Source organism: Mustela erminea, chromosome X, assembly GCF_009829155.1.
Source record: "Mustela erminea isolate mMusErm1 chromosome X, mMusErm1.Pri, whole genome shotgun sequence".
In the NCBI taxonomy this organism is placed as follows: domain Eukaryota; kingdom Metazoa; phylum Chordata; class Mammalia; order Carnivora; family Mustelidae; genus Mustela; species Mustela erminea.
Window position 1 is genome coordinate 14842025 of NC_045635.1, and position 16366 is coordinate 14858390.

General features: G+C 40.8%; 1 protein-coding gene across 6 annotated transcripts in view; it reads right to left on the minus strand.

The window, feature by feature from the left end:
* The window catches only part of ADGRG2 (adhesion G protein-coupled receptor G2), a 137555-nt gene that overhangs the window by 36652 nt on the left and 84537 nt on the right, over positions 1-16366 (minus strand). For 3 of the 6 annotated variants that reach the window (XM_032331422.1, XM_032331423.1, XM_032331418.1), the window contains exons 4-9: positions 11377-11412; positions 8753-8800; positions 8622-8645; positions 6359-6397; positions 4412-4453; positions 2129-2182 (exon numbers count right to left, since the gene is read on the minus strand). In XM_032331422.1, coding sequence (XP_032187313.1) covers positions 2129-2182; positions 4412-4453; positions 6359-6397; positions 8622-8645; positions 8753-8800; positions 11377-11412 — 243 coding nt within the window. The remainder of the gene's footprint in view (positions 1-2128; positions 2183-4411; positions 4454-6358; positions 6398-8621; positions 8646-8752; positions 8801-11376; positions 11413-16366) is intronic. The other 3 variants (XM_032331419.1, XM_032331421.1, XM_032331420.1) reach the window with 3 other exon arrangements.

Consider the following 16366-nt stretch of genomic DNA (forward strand, 5'->3'; position numbering starts at 1 on the left):
TACGTTCTGTCAGAACTACTCAACTTCGCAGTTGTAGCATGAGACGCCAAACAATATGTACACAAATGACACGGCTATGTCCCAATAAAACTTTATTTATAAAAACAGGTGGCAGGCATTATTTAGACTATGGGCAGTCGTTTGTCAACTCCTGAGCTGGAGGCTTAAATGCCTTCTCAGTCATCTCTTACAGCAACCCAAAGTACCACTGATGCCCACAGCCAAGAACCCAATGGTCCACTTCCACTTAAAATGGCCTACAAAGCCACTGGCCCAGTAACTTACAGGATTTCTCTCTTTTAGCAACTTCCCTACTGAGAACCTCAACTTTGGCGTATTGATACCGAAATCTCAATTAATGCAGCATACAATTATTAAAAGTAAAGATACTTGACATATGCACAGAATTACTTCTAAATTTGGCGGGGGAAACCCTTAGCTATTAAAAATGTATTTAGTGAGTGCATGCCGACACCCACAGTTTCTCTCCCTCAACCCCCTTGGTTCTCCAAGTTCATCCTTCAGTCTTATGGAACGCACGCTGAATTTCAGAGCCCAGAGGTAGCAGAGGAACTGGGAAGCTTTGGACCCTCGGCCTAAGTCTGCCTGGTCAGCTCCCAGTTTTGTCACGAGCCTCCGTTTCCCTTCATGATCTCAGATTGGAACCTGAGAGAAGTGAAGGTTTCTAGTTTCTGGCAGGATACCATGGGATTTCTGGTGCCAAAAGAGTTGGTTCCCTGATGACGCTGTTTTCACCAGACACTAAAACAAATGGTCAATTCAGTCACTTAATTGGGGAAAACATTACTCCAACCAGCTTCCTGGCATCTGTTATTCAAGATGACCGTTTTTTTTTTTTTAACTAAATGTTCAATTTTCAAAGTTATCAAACATCATGTAGACACAACACTAAACTAGACATTAGTCACCAGTCCAGAACACAGATGAAGTGTACAAATAATGGAATTTCGGAGAATTCAGTAAGAGAAGGGTAAGAAAAGAGGGAGAGAGGGAAGAAGAAGAAGAATTACAACATATGTGAAAGTGAAATATATCTAACCAGTCTTTTTTCCACTTAATCAAAGCCAGCTAACATCTGCCTACTACACTCTACCTGGTGCATTCTATCAGCAGAAAGTTCATATACGTAAATCTCACATTCACACAAGCAGAAAAGTTTTGGGGACCGTTCTTTGAATACAAAGTTTTCTTCTTTTCTAATACTATCCAACCTTGACTTCTTTTCCTTGAAGTTGTTTCCTATGTTTTTAAAACAAATTATTAAAGGAAACAGAACCAAAGGAACAGAAGAAACGGGAAATATTCCTATAAGGATTGTTTTTTAAGACTTTAATTACAAAATACATCCTCCTCTCTCTTCCCGTGATCCAGTTCTGACCTGCCACACCATGTTTTTATGTTTTTCACATCTGCTTTCATTGGTTTTAATAAGGAAAGAAACCCAGAGAGCCAAACCAACGTGAGAAAAATGGCTGTTTCATTCCTTCTGGCCCATGGCAGAAGGGAAAATATTCCCACTTCAAAACCAGTGTGTTCTCAAGAGATTTCCATCTTCAATTCAAAAAATAGTGGGCACAGTCTGGGCTAAGGATGGCAAAGTAACACTCTGGGCACTACTGGAATTAGCATCCAATTAAACTAGGTGTACGTGAGGTTTTCAACATTCCGGTACAGCGGTTTATTTTACTTTTAGCAAAAGACAACACCCTCTTTCTAAGCTATAATACTTAAGGGCCTATGGAAAAACTTGAGGGATTTATATACCAGAAGTGGCTTTCAATAATTAAGTTCATTACTAGTTAATATTCACAGATCAACTCTAAGGATATTAGTTATGGATTTAAAGCTATGGCGAAAACTATTTGGTGTAGAGCTTCATGCTCTCATATTAAGGAAATCCATCGCCATCTCACTAAGCAACAGGAAGATCATTTCAGACAGATCTAAAATTCGCTTTTGTTTTCATTTGGGACTTCTTACTAGCCAGGCGACGTGAAAAGAGAGAGATCAGAGAGATACGCATCACATCCTCAACAGGAGAAAAACAAACCTTTTCTCTCTCTGGAGCTCATTTATCTGGTAATATGTCATGTACACAAGAACTAACCTGAGTCATTGCAAATAGACGACAAATTGCAGATATTTCTCTGGGGTTTGACTCCTGCAAAGAAAACAACCCAGCCGGTTAAACATGTCAACACCTACACTTACATCCTACATTGTCAAGAGAATTCACAAATTTAGGCATCAAATGTGGACCAAAAATATTTTAAGTTGGGTATCATTGGCTGGATGAATTCCACAAAGACTAGTGCAACAAGAGACTTTTCATTTCGTAGCTGCCCAGCTATACAGCTTGACTCTTTACTATTCCTTAGTATGTCACTGTCTAATTCCCTACTCCTCCCTCAAAATTTTTGTTGTCCTATTCCCAATTAAACCCTCTCCCGCCTGACATAAAAAGAACAGTATGAAGGCAAATCGAGCATAGAGACTTTAAATGCAATAGCCCTTACTCATAGATCCTCCTTCCTTTCCTGGGTAGGGGAGTCCTTGAACGCTCTAATGCTGCTCTTATTTCCTTATGCAAATATATTAAGAAATAACAGCAGTGTCATGATGTCACTGCACCTAGGCAAAAACCACAAAATTCAAAACTATTTGCTCAACAACCACCATATTCTACAGGTTTTGGAAGGCTGCAGATACAGACCCTGCCCTCCACAAGTGTGCAATCGAGTAAGTGATGGTGGCCGGTAAATAAAAAAGTTATAGTGAGGGCAAAATGGAGGGAAGGCCAGGACAAGAGACCACACAGGCATACAAAGGAGGGAGAGACGAGTGGGAGATGAAATAAGCCATGTTAGAACCAAAAACTTCATACATAGTCACCTAAAAAACACTGCATCCTTTGGTGAAGAGAGAAGTGCATCTCTTCTTTGGACTTGAAGAGAGCTCCAGGCTTACTCCCCTAAAAATCTTGCCTTAATTTCATCCTTGTGGTGAAGTATATGAAATCTATAGTAAATGAGGGGCAAATGCTGATAACACATTAAGCAAAGTGCCAAGGGGAAAAGACTGTTACATTAAGGAATATTTTGCTGTCCCTGTTAGGTCTGGCTTGGTCAGAGTTATGTATGCAATGCCCGACTGCTATTTTATTTCCATTGTACTTTAGGAGTGCATAATTTTTTTTCTTAAGAGAACGAGTTTGGACACAAACTAAAATTAGAACTTGTGTTAGTGCATGTGAAATGGTTTCTGCCAGAACAATCTGGGTGACATCTGCTGTAGAGGTATCATGCTTCAACTAAGAGTTTTGATTCTGTGAACAAACTGAATTTAGGTGCCACAAGGTACCCTACATGTAGAATTGCATATTGTTTCATAGCAATGTTACCCACGCCAAAATAGAAATTTCATTTTGAATATACCTGCTTTAGATGGTGGGTAGTAATGCTTTATATGTTCTCTACAATCCTTGGTCTACTGTTCACTCAGTGTTACCTTCCATCCCTCATCTTTCTCTAAATTTTTAGCACCTTTGTTTTCAGCGATGTGTGTCTTTTGCTGCTCAAGAACCCTGAGAATTTTCTTTCCCATTCTTAGGACTTATCTGTAATTTCCCCCGAGCACATGACCATAGGTCATCCTTTAAATCATGAGTAAGAAAACTTTATAAAGGGTCAAAAAATAAATATTTTAGGTTTTGTGGGCCATATAGTCTCTGTCACAACTACTCGACTCTCCTGTTCATTGTACCGGAAAAGTAGCCATAGATAACATGTAAACAAACAGGCATGGCAGTGTCCCAATAAAACTTTATTTACAAAAACAGGCAGTGGGCCGTATTTGCCCTGCAGGCCACAGTTTGCCAACCCCTATTTTAAATCAACCAGAAGCCTTTGTTAAGCAAATCGCGTATTCCTACTCTTGCACAAGGTACTTGAAAGTACATCCCTTTATTTGATTTCAAAAGAGTTTGAGGCTGACTCCTCTAAGAAACCTTCCCTCATAAATTACATCCCATCGATAACCACTAGCACCAGCCCTTTTATTTCCCATGCTTCTTAACCATGTCAGAAACACCTGTGTTATGATTTGCCTTTATCTGCATACATGTTGGTGTTAGTTATCTCTTTATCTGCCTTATCTCTCCCCAAACTAGAAGATTCTGAAGGGTGGGCACTGTGTAACATCGTGAGTATATAGCCTAGACACTTAGTACAACTTTCAGGTACCCAGTGCATAAACATCTATTCATTAAGAACAGATTTCATTTTAAAAGGTAGGAAAAAAGAGAAAGAAAACATAAAAACCAGCCATTTGTTTTTTACTTTACTTTACTTATAAAAAAGAAAAAAGTCTTGATATTGATAATAAATCATACCTGATGCATTGAAGGTTTTTACTATAGTGATTTTAGTTTTTTCTGCAAAGAAGCAATTTAAATATTAGAGCAGAACTGTTGCTTGTTTTTAAAAAACAATTTGCCATGAGTAGCATTTTAGTGAAGTGCTAAGAAAATCATACTGTTGACACCTTTTGGCCACTATGGCTTTTCCCGGCAGCAGAATAAAGGGAAATCACGTACCCAGATCCTATAGCATTGAACTAGGGTGGGTGTGGGCTTTGGATTCCCATGTTTACCCAGTTCTCTCCCACCCATTACGCACCCCACTGTTTGTGCCATTCTACTGTGGTTTCCACGTGCTGCTGCTAGACAAATTAATGTGCAGTTACACTTCAGATATGTAGAATTAAGCCACTCTCGGGACCTTCAGGTGACAGGTTGCAAAGAAAAGGTGGTTCAGAATAAAACTTAATGGAAACACAAGACCTAAAATACTGCATACTCTATAATCAAGAAAATGTCCTGCTATTTTCTCTAGGAGCTAACATAATATTACCGCTATTAAATCCGTAGATATAATTATTCTCAAAGAGGCTGAAACACTCGACTACGGTTGTACAATAAGGTCACAGCAGAACCAGGACAGAATTGTTCATACCGCAGGCCAACAGGAACACGCTCTGAAGAAGCAAACCTTAGAAATGGCTTCCCCAGAGTATGTTGGGTTCATTTCTCAGATAACGGAGAACCAGGTTTAGAAATCCTGGCCCTAAGGATGGCCAATTAGAAGAGGCTGCGATCGGGGCACAGATTTGCAAAGGTCTGTCTGCCTGGGTGAGTGGCAAATTCTGAAGAGAACACAAAGCTCAGATCTTGGAGAAGCACTTAAGAATGATAACATTATACTACCAGCTTCTGAAACCTCGATTGTGTTATGTGTGACTGATGAGTTCCCGTTTTAGTGTGTGACCGACTCATGGGTAATGGCTGGAGGTAATTACGGATGCTGACAGTATTTTGCATTATCGTATAGTATTTGGTTTGCCCCGGTACTGTCCTTCCCAGAGCAAACAAAACACATCTGTGAAATGAACTTCCGGTTCTAGAAACAAAAGTGCTTTTGGGGAAAAAATGTTCAACCTCTCTAATCGAGAATGTAAAACAGAACCTACTGAATTGAAAGCTCTGATAATATGTGAGATAGTCTCAGCTCTCAGCAAAGGTACGGTGACACGGATATCCTCATTCACTGATGACAGGAATGTTGCTGGGTTCAAGCTTTCAAGAGGGTAACTGAGCAGTGTATCTAACAAGGACCTTAAAATACTCGCCAACTGCTAACCCACTACATCCAATCCTTAGAATGCTTCCTATGGAAAACGGGAATGAATGCAAAATGTTGGCACAAGGATGTTCATTGCAACAATTTCTATTAAAAAAGTACAAACAGCTTTAAGAATGTTCAACATATGGTACACAATGGAATATTATCAAGTCATTAATAGTAATGGACAGTGGAAAATACTTATAATTTAATATGGAATCAAAAGGGCAAAACATAAAAATCTATATATACTATGACTATTGTGTAAAAGACAGACAGACACACACACACACACACTGCATATGTATATATGATCATGAATGGAAATACACCAAATGATTAACAGTAACAGTCTTAGAAAAGTAATATTAGAGATGATTTCTATTTTTTTCACTATATTTTTCTATATTCTCCATTTGTTATGAGCTAAGATACATTACTATTACAATTTTTTTAAGTTATTTTAAACGGAGGGAGTTCAGGAAAATGATAACACTAGAATGACACTATCAAAGTGAAATGAGTAGTAAATCAAGAATTGAAGACACAGGAAGTAGACAAGGAGACAACATTTAACAACCCAGAAGGCTGACCACACAAGTGAGAAACCCAAGAAGGCAGAGGACAAGCTATTATATTTAGAAAGAACTTGGTATTACCTGTTTTGTTTAAAGTAGATAATACACTCGAAGTAGCATCTGAAATAAAGTAATGAAAATTAAGCTTAATTATTGATACGCTTAACGAACACATGCATCTTCTAGATTCCTTAAACATTTCACTTTTCCCCAAATCCTAGAGAAGCTAGAGAGTTTTGCGAAAGCCAGCTGACACTATCAAATGTATCTGCTGCCCATCCCGCCACACACTAACCATTCTCCAAACCCCAGACACAAGTATTCATTCTTTTTTTTCTCTTTAAAGATTTTATTTATTTATTTGACAGAGGGAGAGAGATCACAAGCAGGCAGAGAGGCGGAGGGAAGCAGGCTCCCTGCTGAGCAGAGAGTCGGATGTGGGGCTCGATCCCAGGACGCTGAGATCATGACCTGAGCCGAAGGCAGTGGCTTAACCCACTGAGCCACCCAGGTGCCCCAAGTATTCATTCTTTTAAAATGTGTTTCCCGGGACGCCTGGGTGGCTCAGTTGGTTAAGCAGCTGCCTTCGGCTCAGGTCATGATCCCAGCGTCCTGGGATCGAGTCCCACATCGGGCTCCTTGCTCCGCAGGGAGCCTGCTTCTCCCTCTCCCTCTGACTCTGCCTTCCACTCTGTCTGCCTGTGCTTGCTCTCGTTCTCTCTCTGACAAATAAATAAATAAAATCTTTAAAAATAAATAAATGAATAAATAAATAAAATGTGTTTCCCAAACACAGGTGATGTGTCTAAAACACAGCAACACTTCTATGATTATTAGATTTAAATAAATTACGTTGTTTAATAGTTTATCCCTTTTGCACTCCATTATAGTACAAGTCCCTAAGGGATATATTTCCAGTTAATACCAACTTTAATATACAGCCCTGCGGATGCCTGATGGTACACTCCTACAAAGCAATCTTTAAGTAGCTCTAGCTTAAAATTAAACTTCTTAAACATTATATTTAACTGACTTTTAAGGGAAAAAAAAACACCTCATTTTGATCTTATTTCCCTTAAAATTCCATTGAAAATCTATTCTAACTGCTATTTCTTTAAATAGAAATCATGGTGTCATTTATTATTCTGGATGAAACCTTAAGGGGGAAAGGTACATATTATCACACTTAAAAATCCACATACAATGGATCTAAAAACTACGGCCAAAGCTATTTTGAAGATGTTCTTTCACTTTAAAAAGTAATTAAATGTAGGGGTGCCTGGGTGGCTCAGTCTGTTAAGCATCTGCCTTCGGCTCAGGTCATGATCCCAAGGTCCTGGGATGGAGCCCCACATGGGGCTTCCCCCTCTCCCACTCCCCCTGCTTGTGTTCCCCCTCTTGCTGTGTCTCTGTGAAATAAATAAAAAAGCAAATCTTTACAAAGTAATTCAATATAAAAAACAGTAATATCTAGCCCGTCCCATTAAACCAAATATGAATTTAAACCAGTCTTGATCGGTGTGAACTTCATCTAGGATCCATTGGCTCCTTAACCACCAAGAGATTTTTATTTTAACTAAGTAAGGGGCTGTGGAAAGGGTTAGGTTTGAGCTGCACAAAGATGAAGGCCGCCTACCCACAGAGGGGACCGCTGAGAACGCGCCCGGTCCACCTCCCTCAGACACAGCCCACTTCTCTGGCGTGACGAAGCAGCTGGGTTTTTCTCTTTATGTCGTGCTACTTAAGAACTGATAAAATCATCTGTAGGGGTGCTTGGGTGGCTCAGTGGGTTAAAGCCTCTGCCTTCGGCTCAGGTCATGATCCCAGAGTCCTGGGATCGAGCCCCACATCGGGCTCTCTGCTCAGCAGGGAGTCTGCTTCCTCTTCTCTCTCTCTCTCTCTGCCTGCCTCTCTGCCTACTTGTGATTCTGTCAAATAAATAAATAAAATCTTTTAAAAAAAAAAAAAAGGGTGATCTTTGAACACTCCATGCCGAATCACTGAAGTCACTGGATGTGCTTTCCACATTTAAACAATCTGTCATATAAAATGTGCTGGCATTGTGTTGGAAAGCAAGAGAAATAGAGTACTCAGAATGGGATCAGCATTTCTTCTTTTTCACAGAGCAGTTAGCGTGGTGGGGGGCTGGACTCCTTCCATAAGAATGTTTTCATTTAACCAAGAACTTCAGGGTACTCTCCAGAGTCAACAGATTCGGGGATTTGTTTGATTTGGGGTGTTTTTCCTTCAGCGTATTTGAATACGAAAACCTTCGACACCACACATTATACTTATATTCATATTAAGGGTTATCAATTTTCACTTGCTTCAGAAAAATTCTTACCATTTAGGCTTGTAGTTTCAACCTCTTTTGTCCCGAGGGAGGGGGAAGGAACCAATAAAAGGCATAATTAAATCCAAAACTTAACAAATTGGGCTAAAACTAGGTTTGAATTTTTTTTTTCAAAATCTTGCCTGGAGTACCATTGGTGTAGGGGACAAAACCAACAAAAGACGATTCAACTGCAAGAAGAAAAAACAAAAAATTTTCAAATTAATATTTTGAAACAATTATTTATTGAATTCTAAAGAGTTAAAACTTTTGAGATAGAATTATGAAAAGAAGTAGACAACATGCTATCAGACCAATATGAATCTCCAAGCCCCATAATCTCTCAGAGACTATACACTTAACCAGAGAATTGCAGAGAAAGAACCCCAAGGAATGAAATAACACATCTGTCTCATTTTACAGACAAAGAACTTGAGACTCATCCCTCAAAGCCTGCTCCTACCTATGGAATATTACGGAAATAAGTTTTGGAACCACAGCAAAATATGTGACATACCACTTCCAAATTTTTTCAGCCAGAGAATTCAAGAAAACATTTTATACTTTGAATAATTGTCAAACTACAATTGTGAAATATATGAGCACGTTGGCTCCACTCTGTTTTAGTAATGCCTGGCACTCTTCCCATTGTGAATGGATTTAAAAAACAAAAAACAAAAAACTTTGCTATCACTCAGTACAGTACCACCTAACACATTTTCCTGGTAAGTTATTTTAAAATATGGCTGCTATTAAGACAATCAAGTTCTAAATTTCCCATGGAGTAAATACACTTACGCTAAGAGGTCAATCTACTACACACACTTTGCATGTTTAAGTATTAAAAAGATCCTATGGCTTGACTTCTACATATACACAGGAAAAGTAAATGCAAACATTTTACAAGTAACACAAGCTCTGCTGCAGGAGGCAGACTGATATATTCAGTGGGTAAGGACCACATTTGGGTGTGTCAAGGCACTTGGCTGGCCTGTCTTCGACTGCTCATGCGTTGGCTGAAACACACACACCCTGTCTTACATTATTGCTTTCATAGTTTGTCACTGACTACTTTTTTTTTTTTTTTAATCACCAAGGATATTTCTCAAGAAATAAGACGGTTTCTGAGCAATAAGATTCAAAGTGTGGGTATGGAATCCTTTGCTGTTGGGACAAAACAAAATAACTGGCCAAAGCTGGTTTTTTAATGAATGAGTATCCGCTCTTCTGAAAGGTGATGAGTGGTGAGAAGAGGCCTAGAAAGCACAAGCCCCTGCCAGTCCCTGGATGCGTTCCGGCTGTTCCGTCCCGGTTAGTGTGGCTCTCCCCCGGGGAACCCAGGACCCAGGCTTTGACTGAAATCGGTGGGTGCCTCCAAATCTCCATATCCTCTATTTCCATGCAAACAGGATTTTGCTAAGATATCACCATGATTAAGTCAGATGATGGCTACTGTACTAGGAGAAAAATACAGTGGTTCATTGCACCCTAGGAACCTTTAACAGCAAGGGGGCAAATTGGCACAGTCCAAAAAGCTTGGGCTTCGGAGGCTTGCAGTCCTGGTCTGAATCTTCACCCCATCCCCTTATCACTCAGAATAATGATCGTTATTTCTTCTTGCGGGTTTACTCTGGGCCAGGTGCATGGGTCATCTCACCTTCATGACTACTTACGAAGCAGATACTATTATATTCCCCGATTTATACATGAAGCAACTGAGGCCCAGAAAGGTGAAGAAACTCGCCCAAAGTCACACAGCTAAGCAATGGGATGTGGAGGGTGGTGTCCAAGCTCAAACACGAGTAGTTTGCTTCCACAGAATGTGTGAACATGAGCAAGTTCTATCCTCTCTGACCCTCAGTTTCCTCGTCTAGAATGTGGATATAGTAATTCCTACGCTGCAAGACTGGAAGCTGAACAAGATGTCTGGAGACTCCTAAGCATGTGGTATGTCCACAAGAAGTTAACAGCTATTGTTACTAATTTCATTTAAATGAATTAACAGCAGAAGCTCATTTTGATACAACTAAGGATAGAATGTGAATGGACTGGCTCCTTACCATAAAAGATCGTTCTGCGATATACGGTATACCAGAAAGAACGCAGAAGGAGGCGGCAAAAAAGCCACGTGCTGCCTGTGCCTGATGGGGGCAGGGAGTTGTGTGACCTTGGGTAAGTTACTGGGGCTTCACTATCCCATCGGCTCTCACCATATGGGGCTAGACCACTTTATCCCTGACTTCCGGTTCTGGTTCCAGCTAGCAGTCGTGAATGTGGGTTCTAGTCCTGGTTCCTGCCAAGAGGGTCCTAGTGAAAAATTTCTCTTGATTGCCTTCCCATTCTCAGGAGGGCTAAGCCCTCAGAAGTCCTTTGAAAAGTATTTGTTCAGAAGTGCCTGAGGAAGTATACTGAAGAGAACATCTCATGCCTCAAATATACAGGAACACTGGGCAGGTTTATGTTCTTAATACTCTACGGAGACCTATGAACGAGAATACTAAAAATAACGTTGAAGAACTTAAGCAGTTCCCCAAAAGAAAACCCACAATTTATTCCTCAGCTTTGTCCATATATGTGGGGGCACCAATTTGCCTGTCCTCTTGTCTGTGTTCGCTACTGACTTTTCAGGTGTAGGTTTAATGACAGAATTAAATCAACCTGCATGGAGAAAAGCAATTTTGCTGGACCTGACCTCATGTCCTACTGCGTGAGGAACATTGAGGCTATTTTCCTGAAATTCCCCAAAGCCGTGAAATAACCGTCTTACCAGATGGTGATAACAGACTGGAATTATCGGCATTATCTGTTGAGGAAAAAGGTGATTTAAAGTTAGTTTAGTTTGTGCATGAATTTGTAGATGAACAGCTTGAACAGGAGCAAATGGAAAATGAATCGCAAATAGCTACCAAAAGAGGGCACTGTATGACTTTACAATTATTTCCAAAGGCCTGTCGTCAGTACTTCTCGACTCAATTCTCTCCAGACACATACATCTCTGGTGAAGCAATTCTTCCAGTTTAACCTTTGACAGTGCTCTCTGTATTCTGTCATATAATGATTTAGTATATTTGAAACTGAAAATGATGACTGAGAACTTCAGTTGTTGGCTGGTATTCATTAAAATTTGTAAAAGTAAAGGGGCGCCCGGATGGTTCAGTCAGTGAAGCGTCGAACTGTGTTTCCACTCAGGTCATGATCTCAGGGTAGTGGGATCAATCCCAACCCCCTCAGCACGGAGTCTGCTTAAGACGCTCTCTCTCCTTCTCCCTCTGCTCCTCCCCTCTTGGGCTCTCCGCCTCTCCAAAACAAAAAAAGTTAAAAAAAAATCTTTTTCGAAAAACAACTTGTTAAAGTAAAGGTATAGGGGCGCCTGGGTGGCTCGGGGGGTTAAAGCCTCTGCCTTCAGCTCAGGTCATGATTCCAGGGTCCTGGGATCGAGGCCCGCATCGGGCTCTCTGCTCAGCAGGAAGCCTGCTTCCTCCTCTCTCTGCCTGCCTCTCTGCCTGCTTGTAATCTCTGTCAAATAAATAAATAAAATCTTTTTTTAAAAAAAGATATATATGCATAAATGAAACTTCCATTAACCGTGCTTCCTTGTATGCCTATCTGCACAGCCTTCCTGTTACGCCTAGCAAGCCGCTACTTCTTTCTTGGGAGTTAAACCCCATCAGATGCCTCTGCGTTTATAAACTACAAGAACTGCTGTTACCTACTTTCAGAGGATGTTCAGATCCCCTTAAAAGGAATTCTATTTTTTCCTCTCTGAAAAACAACACACACTTACTAGCACAACCCGAGATAAATTACAGATAATAAACAAAAAAGAAAATTAAAACTACCTATAATTTCACCACCCAAATATAAATGACATTAATATTTTGGCATATATGCTTTGCTCTATGTTTATATGTATATCTACATATGTATATAGATTTATGAATATATGTGTATATATATGTGTTTATATGTATGAGAAAGTTCGTATCACATCAATGATTTGTATCCCAATTTTTCTCATGACAGTATATCCTGAACATTCTTCTCTATCATTAGACAATTTTCCACAATACTTAACTTGTGGTCACTGTATAGCACTTTAGTGCCTGGATATACCATTAATTTATACCACAAATTTCATTTTAGTGGTACAGTTTTCCATGATTATCAACAATGTTGAAATAAATACTTTTGGCTAGGGGCACTCGGGTGGCTCAGTTGTTAAGCATCTGCCTTCAGCTCAGGTCATAACCCCAGGGTGCTGGGATTGAGCCCCAAACCGGGCTCTCTGCTTGGCCGGGAGTCTGCTCCTCCCTCTTCCTCTCCCCTGCTCGTGGTCTCTCTCTTGCTGTTTTCCTCTGTCAAATAAATAAACAAAATCTTTAAAAAATATATTTTTGGCTAAATTTTTGCAACACATCCTTGGCTGTGTCCCTCAGAAATTCCTTGATTTTATGTGTTAATAAAAAATTTAAAAATTAAAAAAAAAAAAAGAAATTCCTTGATTTTGGCTGCCAAAATGCCCTACAGGAAACAAACCAATTCCGACAGCCCTCTGCAGCCATGAACGCTGCTCTCCCGAACTCTCATCCATGTGCAGTATTTCCTTGAAAGTTTTAAATTTTTTTAATTACAGAGGGAGGAAAGATTATTTCTATAGAGGTATCTTGAAATACAATTTTAAAAATAATATGTATGTTTGGGGGATGCTGGGGTGGCTCTGGGCATCTGACTCTTGATTTCGGCTCCGGTCACGATCTTGGAGTTGTGGGATCAAGCCCCATGCCCACTCAGTAGAGAGACTGCTTGAGATTCTCTCTCCTTGTCCCTCTGCCTCGTTCAAAAGTGCTCTCGCTAAGAGAAATAAATTGATCTTTAAAAAAAAAAAAAGGGGGGGGGGCGCCTGGGTGGCCCAGTGGGTTAAGCATCTGTCTTCAGCTCAGGTCATGATCCCAGGGTCCTGGGATCGAGCCCCGCATCGGGCTCTCTGCTCAGCAGGGAGCCTTCTCCCCCCACAGCCCTCCGCCTGCCTCTCTGCCTACCTGTGATCTCTGTCAAGTAAATAAATAAAATCTTTTAAAAAAATAAAGAATATGTATGTTTAGAAACTAAAATTGCACAGTGAAACATACCTGGTAGGCTCCACAAGCCTATTTTTCCGAAGTGGTAGTAGGGTACTGGGATCATGAAAACACGATTGGGCTTAAAAGCAAGACCGATTGAGTGTTCAAGTTCCCAACTGTGCTGCAGCCAACAAGGCAAACGTATGCAGAGTGGTCAGTGCCTCAATGCCTCAATTGAATTGGAAGCGCCTCCTCTTAGTTCTCTGTCCTTCAGTATCTCCCTCAGGCTACTTTAATATTCCACCAATTAAAGAGTCAGTCGAGGGGCACCTGGGTGGCTCAGTGGGTTAAAGCCTCTGCCTTCCGCTCGGTTCATGATCCTAGGGTCCTGGAATCAAGCCCCGCATCAGGCTCTCTGTTCAGTGGGGAGCCTGCTTCCTCCTCTCTGCCTGCCTCTCTGCCTACTTGTGATCTCTGTCTGTCAAATAAATAAATAAAATCTTTAAACAGTCTGTCGAGTTAACAAGAGCTTAATTTTTTAAATACTCTTGGGAGCACTAGGGAAAATCACTTGTTCACACCTTGGTATGAATTACCTCCAGTTGGCTGAATTCTTCTGATCATGTAGTAAAGACCTACCATACTGGGCCATGCTGAAAAGTACTGGGAAGAATCAACATTCAAGTATGGGCTCCTCTGAGAAGGACACGTACCAGTGTGGGCAGGGGAGGTGGAGTGGGCCGGGAATGTGCCACGGGCCGGGAAGAGCATGAGGGCCCTGAGAAGAGTTCGGTAACAGGAAAGCGGGGTGGAGACTGATGTCTGAGGCCAGCAGAGGCTTATACTGCTGCCTCTACAATTTTGCCCAGAGGCTGACCATAGCTGCCAATGGTTCCAGCCTCCTTCATTGCCAAATCCCCTGACCCGTAGGCAGAGTTGGCCTCTTCCATCTTGGAACCGTGCAGGGCTCCCAGCAACGATCTACACTGATGAAGGGAGGAAATCTGGCTAATAAAAGCCAGAGATTTTTAAACTCCTTTTGTCCTTTTTTTTCTTTTAGCATTTTTTTTTCTTCTAAGGGCCTGACAGCTTAGTGACTAACATTTTATTCACTTTTTTCTGTCTCTCATTACAATCCTCCACATCACGCCTTCTAGTCCAAAATAGAGACGCCCCCATAGGCCTTGCATTTTCCTGACTATCAGCCTGTTTCTCTTGGGCTCTCTCCTAACTCACTTCCCATTTGTTACAACCAAAAAGGTGGTCGTCATTTCCACTGAGTCATATACTTGAGCTCCATGCCATTCTTAGGAGACAAAACATTTCCATTGTTACAAGGATTCATAAACAAAGAAAAGAAAAACATTTAAATTTTTCAGATTTTCCTTTGGAAACTTACAAAGAGCACATTTTAAAGCATTATTCATTTATTAAGCTCTCATTTAAGTCAATAAATAAAATTCTTGGGGGCGCCTGGGCGGCTCATCAGTTGAATGTCCCACTCTTGGTGTCTGCTCAGGTCATGATCCCAGGGTTGTGGGATCCAGTTGGGGCTCCACGCTCAGTGGGGAGTCTGCTTGAATTTCTCTCTCCCTTGCCCTCTGCTCCTCCCCGCCGTGCTCCCTCTATCTCTCAAATAAATAAATCTTTTTTTTAAATTAATAAATAAAATTATTATGATCTGTCTATAAAATTTACTCAGTATGACTCTAGTGATTTTTTTTTAAACCAAGTACATATATTCCAATTATGATGTCCATGCATATGCTTACAATGAAAGCCAAAGACAGGAACTGGAATCTCAAGAAACCAAACCCTTCAATAGTCTATTACCCTCCGTCACCTCCCTGGCACTTTCTTTCCTCAACCCCAATCCCATGAGGCCAAGTGTGGTCTAAGCACTGCCAAGTGAACGCCTTACTGTCTTTGCCTCTCCAACTCCATATATCCCAGAACTCCTTTATCACCAGGCATCATTTCCATACCTTTTGAGTTCTTGAATTTGATGGTGTTACTGGTAACATCTGCCAAATAATTTAAGATGGAAATCTCCGTGTATTAGTTTCCTGTTGCTGCTGTAACATATCACCATGAGCTTAGTGGTTTAAGACAACACAAACGTGTGATGTTAGAGTTCCGTGTCAGGAGTCCAATATGGGTCTCACCAGATGAAAATCAAGGTATCAACAGGCTGCATTCCTTTCTGGAGGCTCTGGGAGGGACTGAGTCCTGCTTATCTGGGTCACTACAGAATTCAGTTCCTTGCAATTGTAGGACCAAGGTAACTCATTTACTTGCTGGCTGGAAATTGAGAGCCATTCCCAGATTCTAGAAGCTTCCCACATTTCTTTGTTCATGCCTCATTCTTCCATCTTCAAAGACAGCAACGGTGGGATGGGGTGTTAGGGGCGACTCCTTCACCTGGGGGCATCCTTCTCTTTCACTCCTCTGCCGCCTTCCTCCACTTTTAAGAACTCCCAGGATTAGATCCCACCCACTCAGGTGATCCATGATAATCTCACACTACTTAACTTCCATCACACCTGCAAAGTCCCTTTTGTTATGTAAGGTAAGATCCTTGCAGATCCTAGACAGTAGGACAGGGACATCATTGAGGAGCCATTATTCTTCCTACCATACTCAGAAATCCAACTGTTTTTTTAAATTATTATTTTAAATTATTATTATAGAAAATAT